This window comes from Balearica regulorum, chromosome 1, assembly GCF_011004875.1.
Source record: "Balearica regulorum gibbericeps isolate bBalReg1 chromosome 1, bBalReg1.pri, whole genome shotgun sequence".
NCBI classification, from domain to species: domain Eukaryota; kingdom Metazoa; phylum Chordata; class Aves; order Gruiformes; family Gruidae; genus Balearica; species Balearica regulorum.
The window spans coordinates 62,451,654-62,467,428 of NC_046184.1; the positions used below are offsets into that span (position 1 = coordinate 62,451,654).

General features: G+C 36.8%; 1 protein-coding gene across 7 annotated transcripts in view; it reads left to right on the forward strand.

Annotated features, from left to right (window-relative positions):
* Window positions 1-15,775, forward strand: part of GNPTAB (N-acetylglucosamine-1-phosphate transferase subunits alpha and beta) — a 45,470-nt gene that overhangs the window by 18,251 nt on the left and 11,444 nt on the right. For 6 of the 7 annotated variants that reach the window (XR_012835752.1, XM_075754927.1, XM_075754919.1 and 3 more), the window contains 9 exons: window positions 4,215-4,376; window positions 6,062-6,241; window positions 7,338-7,508; window positions 9,181-9,304; window positions 10,078-10,281; window positions 11,416-12,524; window positions 13,558-13,757; window positions 14,031-14,250; window positions 15,249-15,362. Coding sequence is in view for 6 of the 7 variants with exons in the window: in XM_075754927.1 (XP_075611042.1) it covers window positions 4,215-4,376; window positions 6,062-6,241; window positions 7,338-7,508; window positions 9,181-9,304; window positions 10,078-10,281; window positions 11,416-12,524; window positions 13,558-13,757; window positions 14,031-14,250; window positions 15,249-15,362 (2,484 nt within the window). In the remaining variant the exon portion in view is untranslated. The remainder of the gene's footprint in view (window positions 1-4,214; window positions 4,377-6,061; window positions 6,242-7,337; window positions 7,509-9,180; window positions 9,305-10,077; window positions 10,282-11,415; window positions 12,525-13,557; window positions 13,758-14,030; window positions 14,251-15,248; window positions 15,363-15,775) is intronic. The other variant, XM_075754891.1, reaches the window with a different exon arrangement.

The window sequence follows — 15,775 nt, forward strand, 5'->3', positions numbered from 1 at the left end:
GTTATGGTAAACATAACCCAGTGTGGTTTCCTTCTTACCAAGGAGAGAGATGCTAGATTAATGCTGCAGTTAAGTAGCAGAAAGGTTGGTTGTTTACAGTCTCCACTGAAATTTGCAGCAATTCCTCTGCTGTTATCACTTCTGGCATCTAAAGTCTGTGAGATGCTTGGTGGAGAAGAAACTTGCACCTGAGGCTAGACTTGTGTCTCATAGCCACCTCCTGATGCTTAAAGGGTTTCTGCATGCTATAAGTGACTGTTTCTTAGCATAATGCTGGAAGGAAAAAAAAAAAAAAACCAAACAAAAAACCCACAAACAACATCCCCCCCCCAACTTCAACAATGCTGCTATTAGAAGGTAGGAAAGGGAGGAGTGTAGCTGTTGGTGAATTTGTGTTGAATGTTGGTAATGCTGCTTTAATTGGATCGCTTTAGTTTGTTTGATTGAAAGCACTTCTGAATCCAGAGAGGACCAAAAATTGCTCAGACATCTGGGTCATGTGTTTCTTGTTTCAAAAGACTAAAAATCTCTGAGAAAAGTAGCTGAGCTCAACTAGAGGGGGGTTAAATTGTGAAGATTTAATATATAATGAATCACTTTCTAAGGTGAATTATGTATGTTACGGTCTACTGAATTTTTGTACTTATCACCTGCACTGTAATGTAATGATATGGAAGTTTATTTCCAGATGTGAAAGGTAAGCAGCAGTGTGTCTGCTGATTATTGTTCTAAGTTCTGTGTGTTATGACAGATGTGGTTGAAAATTGTATTTGGCTGCTTTTTATTTTCCATGCTTTCTTAATGGTGCATTAGTAAGCCACTAGATGGAGGTGTTACTTTGGTTGTGTAGCTGCCTGCTGCTAAGCTATATTTCTTTAAAGCCTTTAGAAATGTTACCTATACTTGAAGAACAACAACTGAAAATTTCTTTTCACTTTTGCTTACCCCTCCTTACCTGCACTTCTAAAGAAAACTATCATTATTCAGCCTAAAAGAGATGCTTGTGACTTAAACTAGGTAGTGATGAAAAGACTGGCAAGGGAAGGATTGAAAGCAAGGGGGTTTGATTTCTCTGATTTTGTTTTTTGACACTATCATGCTAACACTTTTTCACTGAAATAGCATACAGTAGTGTGAAAATTTTTGGAGAGAGGTGACTATTTATCCTTCAAGATTTAATATCCTGATTGCTTCAGGGAAAACTAAGAGCTTGCAGATCTTCCTCTGCAAAATACTGTTTCCTCTTTAATCTGCATATGCACACATGTACACATATATGGACAAGTTATGTTGAAAACTAAGGACTGTTAAGTGTCTTTAAATGACCTTGTCTTACTAATGGAAGAACATCCACGTGGGAACCTGGCGGCATGGCGATGCTGAGTGTTTGCTGTCCTCACTGCCTTGAGGGTGGAAGCCCTAGGATTTTTACTGCTGCTCTTGTCAGTGTTGATGGAGCAGACAGGTGGCTTCAGGAGTTGGTGTTGTATGTTCACACAGATGTAATAAGTAAGCTTTGTAGGAAAAAAAAAACAACCCTGAGGTATTGCATTACTTTTGGCTCTGAGATGACCCTCCTGTTAGTTACCTTATAAAGGGAGCTTGATAAATTTGTAAAGACAACAGTATTTCTACTTGTAAAGCTTTTGTAACTCTAACACAATACATGCTTCCTCCTTCCCTTGCTACATGAGTTATCCCAATATTCATACTGGAGTGTGAAAAAAGGGGCATCTCATTTCCTTAACAATCAGCTTTGGCCGTTAAGAAGATAAAATGTAATAATTTATACACTGGTTAAGACTCCAAGTTCCACCTCAGAAAAAAAATCTGCTTTTTAGGCCTTTTTCCTTCAGAATGTGGAAATGAAAATTTACTTCTGCATGGGGTGGCTTAGTCTAGTAAGTCTAAGCATTGCCAAACATGCTGGCTCCAAAGGAGACCTGCATTTACAGTTACCTTGTAGGGAGAATGCAGTTTTCCTGTCTCGTTTTCAAGTGCACAATATAAATGTGCACGGGTGGCAGTCTGTACCTGTGCCTGCACGGCGCCTTTTCAGCCTGCTTGTCTTAGAAGCCGAGGCTCGCATGATTACGCTGACTCTGTACATCTACCTGCTTGTTCTTCTGTTCTGTTTTCACAATACCTTTAGATCTGCTGGCCTGTTTTGTCAGGTGGAAGATGATCTCTAGAAGATAATATTTCAAGGGAATGGGCCGTTGCATGCATTTCCACTGAGAAGAGGATAATACCTGTGAGACATCAGAAAATCTGCCAGGGGAGAATTCCATTTTGAATATACCAGCAACAAAATGCTCTGAGCAGAGCTTGCAATTTATTAGAATCTAGTTAGTTATGTCACCAGATAACTTCATTGAAATTTAACTTTATTGATAGCTCTGCTTATGAAAAGACTTGTTTCTTAAAAAACGTACTGGTGGAAAAAAATACTGATGTAATAAAAATAATCTGTTCAATGCAGGGGTTATCTTAATGCTGATGCTAAACAGTGGAGGACATTTTTCCACTACTTCTTTTTTTGTGCTTGGACTGTTACATATTTAAAAACCTAGAGCATATATGCTGTGTTAGTGGGGGGAAGGGGAAGTGTTTGTAATAAATCTAGTTAGGAATCTGTAGAACAGGTTGACTTTGGAAACAAGTTAAAGAGAAACTAAATGTTCTCTAAATGCTTTCAAAGCTCTAGAATGGTAGTATTTTTTGTTTGTTGTATGTATGTTTTAAATGACAGATTCTAAGAGACTGTGTGACACTGTTGTATTCCTAAATAAAGCACATACACCCATGGCAGCTTTGCAATCTGTAGCATTTCGATATCGATATTTTTGGAGGTTGCTAGCTGCAGTCCGTAACGATACCTCAGCCATTTAGCTACTGAAGCCATCCTTTCCACCCGTAGGTTCAGATGATTCCCTGGAAGGTCTGAGATTTATCAGATTTTTCTAATGGCAGGCCTCATAAGTCAGATTGAAAGATCTCAAATAGCATATGAGTCAAAGCATCAACAGCTTTAAAATGTCACAAGTAGGACAGCTGGCCTTGCTAAGGGAAGGGTGCTAACTCTGGGACAAGTGTTTTAAAATGAGCAGAAAGGGTCAGACTTAATAAAAATAAAGAGAAAAAATCACTTAAGGTTATTATGAAATAAACTGTGATGGTTTTGCTGTTTTCAAACATGACAATATTCAAATTTTGTTAACTTATGAATTGCTTTTATGTGTGTTATGCAACTGAAAATCTGGTAGACATGCTTATTTGTCTTACATTGCATGAAGGCACAAAAATTAAGCATAGCAGCTAATAAATATTGTTAATGATTAACTGCATTTATTCTCATGCATTTGGAGAATCAAAGTGCAGTTCTGTTTTTAGCTTGTTTAGCTCACGCTACTTCATATGGTAAACACAGCAATTTATTGGGTTATGCTATATTTCTAGTGAAATGTTTTGATGCCCTGCAATCTGAAGCTATACTAGTTGTTAAAGAGGGCATGTAGTGTGAGCCCCTTCTTATCCTGTGCATTATGAAATCTGATATACAGACTTACTAGTGGCAAGAGATAAAAACAGCAAACAGATCAAACAGTCCCCAACTAAGAAATGACCTTAACAGCATATTGGCAACCATCATTAAGGACTTGGAGACCCACATGGATTAGTTCTGGAGCCCTTTGTATCTCAGATTTCTGAGCTGTAGGTTGATCTGTAAACCATTCTGAAAATTTCACGCTTCTGACAGCAACGATGAATTGCTGGCCTTAATTTTCTGAGAAAAGCATGACTTAAGACAGAAAAAAAGTATGATTCTTTCAGTCATACAATAAAGTTGTAATAAAATATGAATTTTATTATTGGGGAGAGGGAAGGAATGGATGGGGACTTACTAGTCAATTACTCCAGAAATATTTATAACATGGACAGCTTTACTGTTGCTGGATTGTTGTATAAAGAGAAATATTCTTTGGAAAGTGAAAATTAAGCATTTAGAAATGTTCTGTATCTTTAAATGTTTTTAATTTCCCATTTTGCTACCCCTTTTTATGTTCTTACAAAATTGTAGTTCTTTTAAAAATTGTTTTCCAGTTATTCCTATTAGTAACTCTAGTAAGAAAGATACAACAAAAAGATGGAATTGGCAAAGGAAGAGTGCTGTTGTTGGTACATGCCAGAAATTATTTTCTCTGCTTGTATAGTTGCAGCTTTATTCAGAAGCCAGCGTGGCTCTCTTGCAACTGAATAACCCTAAGGGTTTCCAAGAACTGAGCAAGCAAGCAAAGAAGAACATGACTATAGATGGGAAGGAACTGACACTTAATCCTGCTTATTTACTATGGGACCTCAGCTCTGTCAGTCAGGTAGGTAAATTCTGTTACAGCATGTAAAGGTTGCAGTATTTAAACTGTGAGTAGAGGCTGACTATACAATGACTAGGAACATGGGATTTCTTCCAGAAGCTTGGAAGTGCTAAGAATCCAGTATTTATGATGTTGTAAGAAAACATCACGAGAACACTGTCAAATCCTGAAATCAAGGAGGAAGAAGGATCTGAGTGACATTCAATTGAAATTTTCATGTTCTCCACTAAGTGAAAAATTTTGCCCTCTGCATACATTCTGATAAAGCTGTGCGCAGTAAACTCCTGAAAGGCTTAACTGATACTGACTGGCAGATAAGCAGGCTTCTTGTGGGGAGAGACAGAGGGCTTTATTAACAAACATGATTATCTCTTTTCCAATTTGTTTCTTAGACATTGTTGCTTTGCAGCATCGTATATGCTGAGCAAATGTTAACGGCTTCTTTTCCAAAAATTTTGAAGACCTGAAATGCAGATGTCTGTAAGGAAAGGAGGTTTACTTTGAATGTTTTTAATACAAGCAAAGATGTTTGGTTTAGCAAAAGGAAATAAAATAACAGGATGTCTGTGTCAAGATAAGATCTTCTAAAATCTTGGTGGCTTTGTCCTGCTAGAATTTAATTTTACAGTGAATATCAAGTGGCACGGGTAAAGTAAATGTGCCATCTCCAGTAAAGCTTGCAGTCTGTCTTTATATCCTGTGAACCTGGCTTTTGGGGAACTTTCCTTCTTAATACAAACCCTGAACTCAAACTTTATACTTTCCATGTTGAAATTACGTGTTATTTATACGCATATATTATACCTAGCCAATGGATGCTAGTGTTGCTGGAATGTTTTCAGTTATGTTTTTGAGAATGTGTAAGCTGTGTTACTGTACATACTAGAAAAGGAGACTTATTTACAGTGTGTAGAATCTGCAGTGAAAATGGTAATTGTTAAGTGTTCTTTTTCTTGAGTTTCCTGTTTTAGTTGGGCATACTTCTTTTAGAAATACTCCTTTTAGGCAGCCTTAATTGTTGTTCTTAGAAGAGGTCATTAAGTTCTAATAAATTGGAAAAGAAACATATGTTAAGGTGTCATGTAACCTAATTTTGTTACTTACTTGAAGAGCTTCTAATTAAAATGTTGTCTTTTTAACAAAAACATATAGAAACATTTAGGTATTTGATAGTGAATATTAGGCTCAGTTTTGTTAATAACGGGATAATTGAAGAGCTGCTACATCATGACACTTCTAGTGTATCTGTATTAGGTGACATATACGGCTTATGACACAATGTACTTGGAAGGCCTCAGCCTCTTAAAACTGAATTTCCAAAAGGTGATGTTATGGATTTGAAATGCCACTTGGCTTTTGATAAAGATCAGGAAATGAGACTAATAATCCAGGAGAACAGGAGGATGTGTGGTTTCTGAGGTTCTTTCTTCAACAGCCAGGATCACACAAGGCACTGTCATCTTGCAGTTTGATCAGCAGACATCCTAATGATACCAGGTGGTCAGCCATAGATGTCAAAGTTTGTATTGTTCACCTTGATAATTCAGAAGAATAATGGTACTTGATTAATATACTTTTTATTTTGCTTATGCACCCACATGCTAAAGCACACTGTTGTTATCTAGCTGCATCAGAACTTGAATGTTCTATCTAAAAATCTAACAAAGGATTCTTTCTTTTCATAGTCTAAACAGGATGAAGATATTTCTGCCAGCCGTTTTGAAGATAATGAAGAGCTGAGATACTCATTACGATCAATAGAGAGGCATGCCCCTTGGGTACGACACATTTTCATCGTCACTAATGGGCAGATTCCTTCCTGGCTTAACCTGGATAATCCTCGGATAACCATAGTGACACATCAGGTAAAAGCCAAACAAAAAAAACCTGCCAAAAACCTGAAACAAACAAAAATACCAGCATGAAAGTGCTACTAGTAAAGATTCTATGTTTGTTTCTAAGTTATGCCCTTTCAGCTAAAGGCTGCATTTATTTGGAAGGTAGAAGTGACCACCTCTTCCCTGTCTCATCCATGGTTTTGTTAAACCCCAGTATGCCATTGTATTTTGGTTAAGCAGATAACTGAAAATGTATGAAGCCTTCATTTAGTCTTCTCCCAAATACTGAGATTTAAGCTAACGTATACCCATGTCTAATTTCCTTATAAAGTCTACTTATAAAAAACCTGGGCAGAGGAAAATGCAATTTGAATACAAAACAGTCTCTCAGAACTACTAACAACCTAATAAGCTTGTGTTGAGACAGGATGGATTACAATTACCAGAACTGAGATGATGGTTGCAAAAACAGTAGCTGTGTATTCTAAAAAGCTTATTAAAAAAGAGAAAGGGAATCCTGCAAGCTTCCTGAATAAGTGAAACAAACATACTCTAGTAGCTTCTTATTACAAATTTGGGAGTAATTTTGGTATCTGGACATGCCATAGGAGCCCTGAGCAACCTAAGTAGTAACAAGATACTAATTCAACTTCTGTCGCTGTCTGCTTGTGAGGTTACTTGAAAGAGATGAAAGAATCCTGGCTTTTTGAATGTTGGAACCTGTTCAACTGGCATGAAATTTTGTGCAGCCTGTACTGCATGGGAAGTATAAATATGTATATATAAATATGGGCCTGATCCAGTGGCCAGTGAAAGAGAAGTCTGTGTCTTTGTATTAAGCCAGGTGCAGTTTCTTAGTTAAGCAGCAGACGTGAAAATGGTTTTATGTGGGAAAATGAGATAGCAAAAGGTTTGTTGGGGTTTTTTTTGCTAAAATGTTTTTACTTTTTTGTCTTTCATTTCTTTTCTTGTTCCTGATAAATCTCTTTTTTTGAGTAGATAAATATCAAATATATCTGATGTGCCTGTACTTTTATGGTTTGGGGTTTTTTATTTATTTTTGCCTTCTGAAACTGTTTGGGGTTGTTGGGGCTTTTTTTTTTTCTTTTTTTTTTTTTTTTAGGAAATATTTCAGAATGTGAGTCACTTGCCTACCTTCAGTTCACCAGCTATTGAAAGTCACATTCATCGTATCAGTGGTCTCTCTCAGAAGTTTATCTATCTCAATGATGATGTTATGTTTGGGAAGGATGTTTGGCCTGATGATTTTTACAGTCACTCTAAAGGTCAAAAGGTAAGCCATTGTGAAAGGATTTTTTTACCAGAAGTAGATGTAAAACTTTTCTATGCTAATATAATAAAAATCAAAGAAATGCCACTTTCAGAAGGAAAGCAAATATAAGATTTGCTTTCACTCCCCCTTTTACCTCTAAAGGTTCATTATTCTGAACTAGACAATTGTTAGCAAAGGTACAAGGTGGGGAGGGCTCTGTCTTTTTTTTTTTTTTTTTTTTTTGTATGTGTGCTGCGTTGATGTTTGGGTTGCCTGACTACTTTTATTCATAGTCACTCACAGGTTTCTGGTGGTGTAATGGTTCTTCTGTCAGGCTTCATGCTTTAGTTTATCAGTGTCATTCTCTAATTCTTCCATCTTCCTGTTGAAGCACTGGTAAGACTGATGTGATGTTTGACAGCTGTCAGTCTTCCATCCCTTGTAAATTTTTTGCTTTATGGGAAATAAACAGAAATCAATTCTTCCATAGGAGCACTGAGGTCAGGTGACATTCAAACTGATCTAATATTTAAGTTTATCATTAATTACTGCTGTTCCAGACACCCAGAATATCTTTTCCTCAATCTATATATAATCATATATATAATTGTTTACTAAAAGATACATTGTGGCATGATCATGAACATCAAGTAACTTAGTCTTTCAACAGACTTACTATCAACAACTGGGGTTAAGCAAGAAAAGCAGGCTGAGGACACATTAGCAATAGTCATGCATAAAGACTCTGGTTACCAGCAGAGTTTTAATCCATCAGCTTGATCTGCAAGAGCGACATGGAGGAAAACAGATTTATATTTATTATTGATATTAAAGCAGTAAGTGCACAAGACACTAGAGACCAGTGAATAAAACACTTCATGCAGGCAGGTGTGCATGCTTGTGTACACACACAGAAGGGCTGTACAAAATTAGTTTAAGCTACCCTAAAATTACTGTTTCAATACTTGAGGACGTTAGAAGGCTTTTAGTTGTTTTAAATCTTTAAGGATGTAGGCACATAACTGCAAAATCGTCTTGTTAGCACATTTCTTTTGTTCTTCAGTTATTCTTCTCAGTTATGATGACGCTTAGATGCGATGTTGTTTGTGATAACCTGATCAGTAGGAAATGTGCTGCTAAAATCTTGAAACAGTAAGGCCTAAAGGAAAATGTGTGTGGTTTTTAATGCCTCCCCAGTTGAAAATACGCACACCCACACACTTTTTTTATCTTGGCAATTCTTAGAATTATTTAAGTTATAGAGGATCAGATGCTTCAGGGATTATGTTCAACATGTGCTTCTTATCTCATGACTGGTTAGTAATGAAGAAACATTTTGAGTCAGGAGAACAAGTGAACTGCAGAGCTATTTCAGAGTTTAAGTCCCCTCTTCTTATCTGATAAAAGATAAAATATTAATTTGCATTGGAATATGGTTTGAGGAAGTGGATTTGGGAAGTCTTGCTTTCTATTTCTGGCTATTGCTGCCTTGCTGTATGGCCTCGGGAATTCATCAGTTCACTGGTAACATTAACTTCACAGGTGATAGGGTTTAAATGCTGTTTGTAAAGTTTTGTGAATTCTTAAGGCACTATACACAGGGAGGCGTTATTTTAAGTCTCTGTATTCCAAGAAACAAGCTCAGTTGACTTCTATTTGCCAGTCCTTGTCTCAGACTGTAATGTCGTTCCAGGTTTACTTGACTTGGCCTGTGCCAAACTGTGCTGAGGGATGTCCTGGCTCATGGATTAAAGATGGGTACTGTGACAAAGCCTGTAATAACTCAGCGTGTGATTGGGATGGAGGTGATTGCATTGGTAAGACAGTAATGTTAAATTTAGAAGTGAACTGTTTGTTTTTTCTTACAAGAATAATTCTGTAATTTATCAATCCTCTGTAACTATAAAATTTGCTTTATTTGATAATAAAAAAAAGTTGGCATACAGATGTAAACCTTATTTCCTGCAAATGACAAATTTCTGTGGAAAATTACAGCAGAGAGTAGAGTATATGAAAAACTTACTTTGGGTGCCAAATTTGACTAGATGAAAGGAAGGTATTTGAAATTCAAGTTGTTGTTATTATTATTTATGATAGATATTCTATTAAAAATGTTTTATATATTTTAAAATATATTATTTGGACTCAGAATCCAAATACTCACAGGACTGTGAATCTGGACCATTAGTTCCTACATCGAATTTTCAGGACAGCAGGGTAGGAAAATGAAGTGATACTTCTGGATTGAGGAAGAGATACCGCTAGGATGCTGTCAAATCAAGAGTGCAAGAGACATAGTAGATCAGTTTTCTGGCTGCCTTTTTGAAGTTAAGACAAAATATGTTGGAACTTTTGTTGCAATTTTAAGTTGGTTCCTAAACTTCTACAGTGAGATTGTGCACACTATAGATTTTACACTAATTCACAGAGGTCTAGTTAGTGTTTGCCCCACTTTCATTTCACCAGTGATAAATAAGGTTTTTGACTCTTCAGTGTAACTTCAATAGTGTGGCTTAAAATATGCCTTTCCTCAGAAATAAGGATTGCAAATGAGTGACGGTTTTTTTGTTTTTCTTTTGTCTCCCTGTAGGTAACAGTGGGGGTAGTCGCTATGTTGCTGGTGGAGGTGCAGTTGGAGGTATCGGGAATGGACCACCATGGCAATTTGGTGCAGGAATAAGTGGTGTTTCATACTGTAACCAAGGCTGTGCTAATTCCTGGCTAGCAGACAAATTCTGTGATCAGGCCTGCAATGTCCTCTCCTGTGGATTTGATGCTGGTGACTGTGGCCAGGGTATGTAAAATACATTGCCGATAAACTTTCTGTAGGGATTCTCTTGAATTGCGTGATCTTTTCGGTTCATCGCTACTCTCAGATTGGGCTAAAGTGCCCTGTACAGTTGTGGAAAAGAGCTGCTAGCAGCTGAAGAAAAAAGATGCTTCTTGTATTCATTAATCCAAACCTGAATCAATATTATATGCTGCTTTATTTAATAAAACCGTTATTGAACAAGCATGGGTGGAGTGCTTGATACTCTACAGAGCAGCGAGCATCAAACTTCTTGCCCCAGGAGGCTTGTATTTTAAACAGGGAAATTACATTTCAGCTATGCAAACAGTCTTTACCCAAATAGAGCTGATTTGATGATGCCCATAATGGTTAAGAAATTTAAAGAACCTCTCTGATGCTGGCAGCACGAGTTCAAGCCTGGCTCTGGGCTCTTGCCAAAGGCTACTTTCAGTCACCTGTCAAGTTGTCTCTGAAGTTTATTTTGATACGAAAGACTAGCAGGAGTGAATGAAGTGATTGAGAGTGCTGTCTGCTATAGGCAGGGGAGCAGAAATGGAAGAATTTGGCCTGTTTGGAAGAGTAGAGGCTCCCTTGCATCTCAGCTCAGACAAATGCATTACTGGCAATTCTGTTGCTGGCAGTGAGATTTTGTTCATGTGAGAGTTGACAGATAATCTGTCTTCTGCTGTGGGAGGGAGAAGTTCGATTCAGCATATCTGATTTTGGAAGTTTCAAATCAAGATGCAATGCAGTAGTGAAACCAAGTGCTGTAACATTAGTCTACTAAAATGTGGCCAAAATGGGGCCTGTTTCTTATGACCGATACAAAAATTTTAAGTGACATGTAATAATGAGCTGCTTAGGCTTTTCAGGTAGAGACTGAAAGAGGGATTAATTAAACTGGCTTTTAGAATTACCACTGAAATGTCTAGCAGCTTTATATGTCTGAGTATGGTCTAGTCATTAATTATTAAAGATAGGTGAGCAAGAAACTAGAAGCTACAGTAAGTGTTCTTTCACAAAGCTGTCTTTCTACTAATTAGTGAATCTAGCTGGGCGTATTACAGTTAAAAAAGACTAAAAGATAGGTGTCACAATGCAAACTGACAAATTTTTTTGTTTCTTTGTTTTTTCCAGATCACTTTGAAGAGATGTACAAAGTGACACTTCAGCTTAATCAGACCTACTATGTTATTCCCAAAGGAGAATGTCTGCCCTACTTCAGCTTCGGTGAAATAGCCAAGAAAGGAATTGAGGGTTCGTATAGTGATAATCCAATTATCCGACATGCTTCAGTTGCTAACAAATGGAAGACTATCCACCTCATAATGCATAGTGGCATGAATGCAACTGTGATCTATTTTAACCTTACGTTTCTAAATAAAAACGATGAAGAGTTTAAAATGCAGGTAGCTATTGAAGCTGATACTAGAGAGGAACCAAAACTGAACACAACTTCCATGCAAAAAAACAACTCTGATTTTAAAACTGTAACTTCAGTACCAGAAGCTGAAATGATATTTGAGGATATTCCTGAAGAAAAACGCTTTCCGAGAGTCAGGAGACATCGCAATGGCACAAAAGAGATTCTACATGAAGAGGTGATAATACCATCAGTAAACGTGTCTCTCCTTCCTGAAGATATTCAGCTAGCACTGCAGAACCTGGACTTAAAACTACTAAATGGTGATATCACTCAGAAAGGATTTAACCTATCCAAGGCTGCTCTCCTGAGACCTTTCCAGTTCTTAACTACAGTAAAGAGTATTATAGGCCTGGAAAAGAAGGGCGTGCATAATCATTCAGAAGATCAGAAGAACCGTACTGGCTGGCAGAAGCCTTATAAAGATGTAAATTATGGCAAAATAAAAACAATAAAACCAAATGAAGATGTTCCTTCAAGGCTTAAAGGAACAAAAGGGACTTTTGTGACAATTAACATAAATAAACCTCTTTACAAAGTAAAGCCTAAACCCACACTTCCTTCCCAGAGCATGGGAAATAAAAATGAAACTCGAGAAAAAGTATTGAATGCGCTCATGTTAAGGGAAACCCAGAAATCAAAACATACTGGGATTTTAGATACTGGAGAAGACGCACAGGGAGTGGAAGGAGGAAAAGGACGTGTGCAGGTGGATACAAAAATAAGGGAGGGGATAGTGGGAAGAAAATTACAGTCTTATGCTGGAAGTTACCAAGGCTTTTTACCATGGGAGAAAAAGAAGTATTTCCAAGACCTTCTTGATGTGAGTGTATTAATATCATTGCTTAATTGCAATAGTTGCATCTTTCTGCATCTAGTGGAATAATGTTAATATGATCTGTAAATTTGGAATGTGTCTTGCCTTTCAGGCAAATACCGAGATTTTTTTGAAAGCTCCTTTTGACTTTTCACATAAAATCGAATTTGTTTATGATTTGGGCCTCTCTCTGAGCTAGGTGGTGAAAGGGAATAGAAATGGCTCTTCTGCTTTCTACTGCTGTTTTCTCGGAGTCACTTTTTATTTGTTGTATGTTGGCACAGTGCTATTGTTCAGACATATATAGCACTACAACAGAAAACTTAATTTTTGTTTTGCTTGCATTTATGCAAATATGGATCCAGTCTATTAAAAAAATGTAAAAAATATGTATAATGGTAAGTACTAGGGCTCTAAAAATTAAATTGAATGTCTGCCAACAAAACTGAATATCCAGACCATGTCAAGAAAACATGTAGGAAGCTTCCTCTGCTTCTAGCCAAAGCATTCTGGCAGAGTTTTGAAAACCTCTAGAAGAGAAGATACTGTGCTTCAGTTGGTAGCAACTGCTTTACACTACTCCAAATGGCAAAGAGGCTGTGCTTTTTAAAAGGCTGCTGCTTTCTGTTTCATTCTTTCTGAGATTGGATTTTGCATGAATCTTTATACTCATAGCATTTCTGTTTATCAAACGGGAATGAATAATCAGCAAAAAAAGAGCAATATTACAAATAAATCAGATAGCGAACAGGGACTGTGTGTGTGAGGTGCTGGAGCACAAATGTTAAGGAAGTGGGTGTTTTTTATAGACTACTTTTCCTCAAATCATGAACATTTTAAGGAAAAGATTACTTTTTGTCTTTTCTTTTTAAAGAGAGAACTAAAGAATATGAAGAAAAATATTCAAAGCTTCTCTTCTCATTTTCAAATATTGGAAAGAGTTGGCACCTGGCTGAAATGTCATTTCTTTCCTATGTGTTCAATGTTTTTGGTCTTTTTTGGTAATGTAACCTTGATTTATGCCTGTCCTGCTCTTTAGGAAGAAGAGTCGTTACTCAAACAAATGTCATACTTTACTGATGGTAAACATTTTGGAAGGCAGCTGAAAGATACATTTGCTGATTCCCTTCGATATGTAAATAAGCTTTTAAACAGCAAATTTGGATTTACATCTCGGAAAGTCCCTGCTCACATGCCTCACATGATTGACCGCACTGTTATGCAAGAGCTACAGGATATGTGAGTATGTCTTTGTTTGGCATAATGTAAAACTGTAGTTAATTCTGCCTTTCTGTTGATGCTTTGCTTATAGCTATTTCTAATATGTTGATGACTGCTCATTAAAATTGTATTTTGAAAAGGGTAATAGGGAATTTATTACAACATGAATTGTGCTAAAATAAGGAGACTTCTCAGGACCTTTTTAAAATTCTAGATGAGAATTTGTTTTTAGGTAAGGAATGTTTTACATTAAGAAACTGGAGTACTAAATTAGTTTACATTCTTACACAGGTTTCCAGACGAGTTTGACAAGACATCGTTTCACAAAGTGCGGCACTCAGAAGATATGCAGTTTGCTTTTTCGTATTTCTACTATCTTATGAGTGCAGTCCAGCCACTGAACATTTCTCAGATCTTTGATGAGGTTGATACGGACCAGTCGGGCATTTTGTCTGATCGAGAGATTCGCACATTGGCCACGAGAATCCATGAACTACCATTAAGTTTGCAGGTACTCTTTCATTACTGGTAACTTTTAGAGTAACTTCAGTTTTAAAGTCCAAAACTGTTAAAATAAAATGAGTCAAATCTTTATTCTTGCTTATAGCATCTCTAACATTTGCCAATTCTTAAATTTTACCTGGAGGGTATAATGTTGTGTTCTACTTTATTGTTGTTATATAGAGTCAGTAATTGAGTTCTAGCAACATCAGAAAAATGGATCACTGGTGTCCAAGTTCAAGAAAGCGGTTAGTGTGAGTTTGTCTGAAAAGGTGTTCACAGGTAAAAACCACTGTGAAGAGTGGGATCCTGCTGTGCTTACTCTTGTTCTTGTACATAGTAAAAGACAGTCCTTGCCCTGAGGAACTTGTGGCCTGAAGAGGTGAGAGAAAGGGTAGCAAAAGAAGTCATACTAGTAAACACTATTACCACAAAGATTCACATTTCTGTGTTTATGAGAACATGATAGAGACACGTGGTCTTTTAGAACTTAACACTGTTAGAGACAGTAGAAAACAAAGTGTACTATTTCTGCTTTACAGAGAGGAATTGGCACAAACAAATAAAAATTTGTTTTTGAAATAGCAAATAAAATCATTGGCATAGCTGGAGCACAGCCCTACTTCAGCGTGTTCCTGACCTCTACTATAGTCAGAAAACCTTTTTCCTGTCCTTTCAGTTCACTTGTCTGTTTGTTTGCTTGATTTGGGATTTAATATGCCACTGCTGGTTTGGGAATTCTGTACTGTCCTGACATCATCAGTAAACATGTGTGTTCTGTTTTTAAATGAAAATTACTAAGCCATGCTTTATCTGGTCTCAATTCAACTATGCACTGAGCATTTCCTTTACTTCAGGCGTATGCTGAATATTAAGCCTTCTTTTTCTGACAGTAGCATGGAAATTTTTTATGTAGATAACATTAAATATGTTTGTGCACCCTGGACTTTTAGAATTATGTCAGTGACAAAAGAGGATTATCTTTTTTTTCCCTTCTCTTTCTATTAGGATTTGACCAGTCTGGAACAAATGCTAATAAATTGCTCTAAATCTCTTCCTGCCAACATCACTCAGATCCATGTCATTCCACCAACTCAGGAAGCATATTATGATCCCAATCTGGTAAGAAACGTTGGTCTTAATATGCTTGGCTTCTTTACTGAGCATAGATTTACTGTGCTTGAAAAGCTGGTTTGATTTCTACAAGGAAAGTATTTACAAATTTTTTACTTCTGTGTACGCGAAGCACGTGTTATAAAATGAAAATTTTACAAGCTACTTCCTAACTTATGAAGCCATTTATTTCCTTCAAAAACAGAGAAAAGCTGAGCTTTAGAATGTTATATATGAGATTTAAAAAGTCATCCTTGTTAAGAAAACTCACTGAACCAAAAAGACAGTAAGCCCAATATCTCTCTGACTAGAACTTTCAAACCATCAGATGGACATCTGTAGAATAATTCTTCTGAATTTGAAGGCTTTAGACTAACTCCTTTTAACTTCCAAAGATGAGCTGAAGTTAAGAGAGAAGTGCA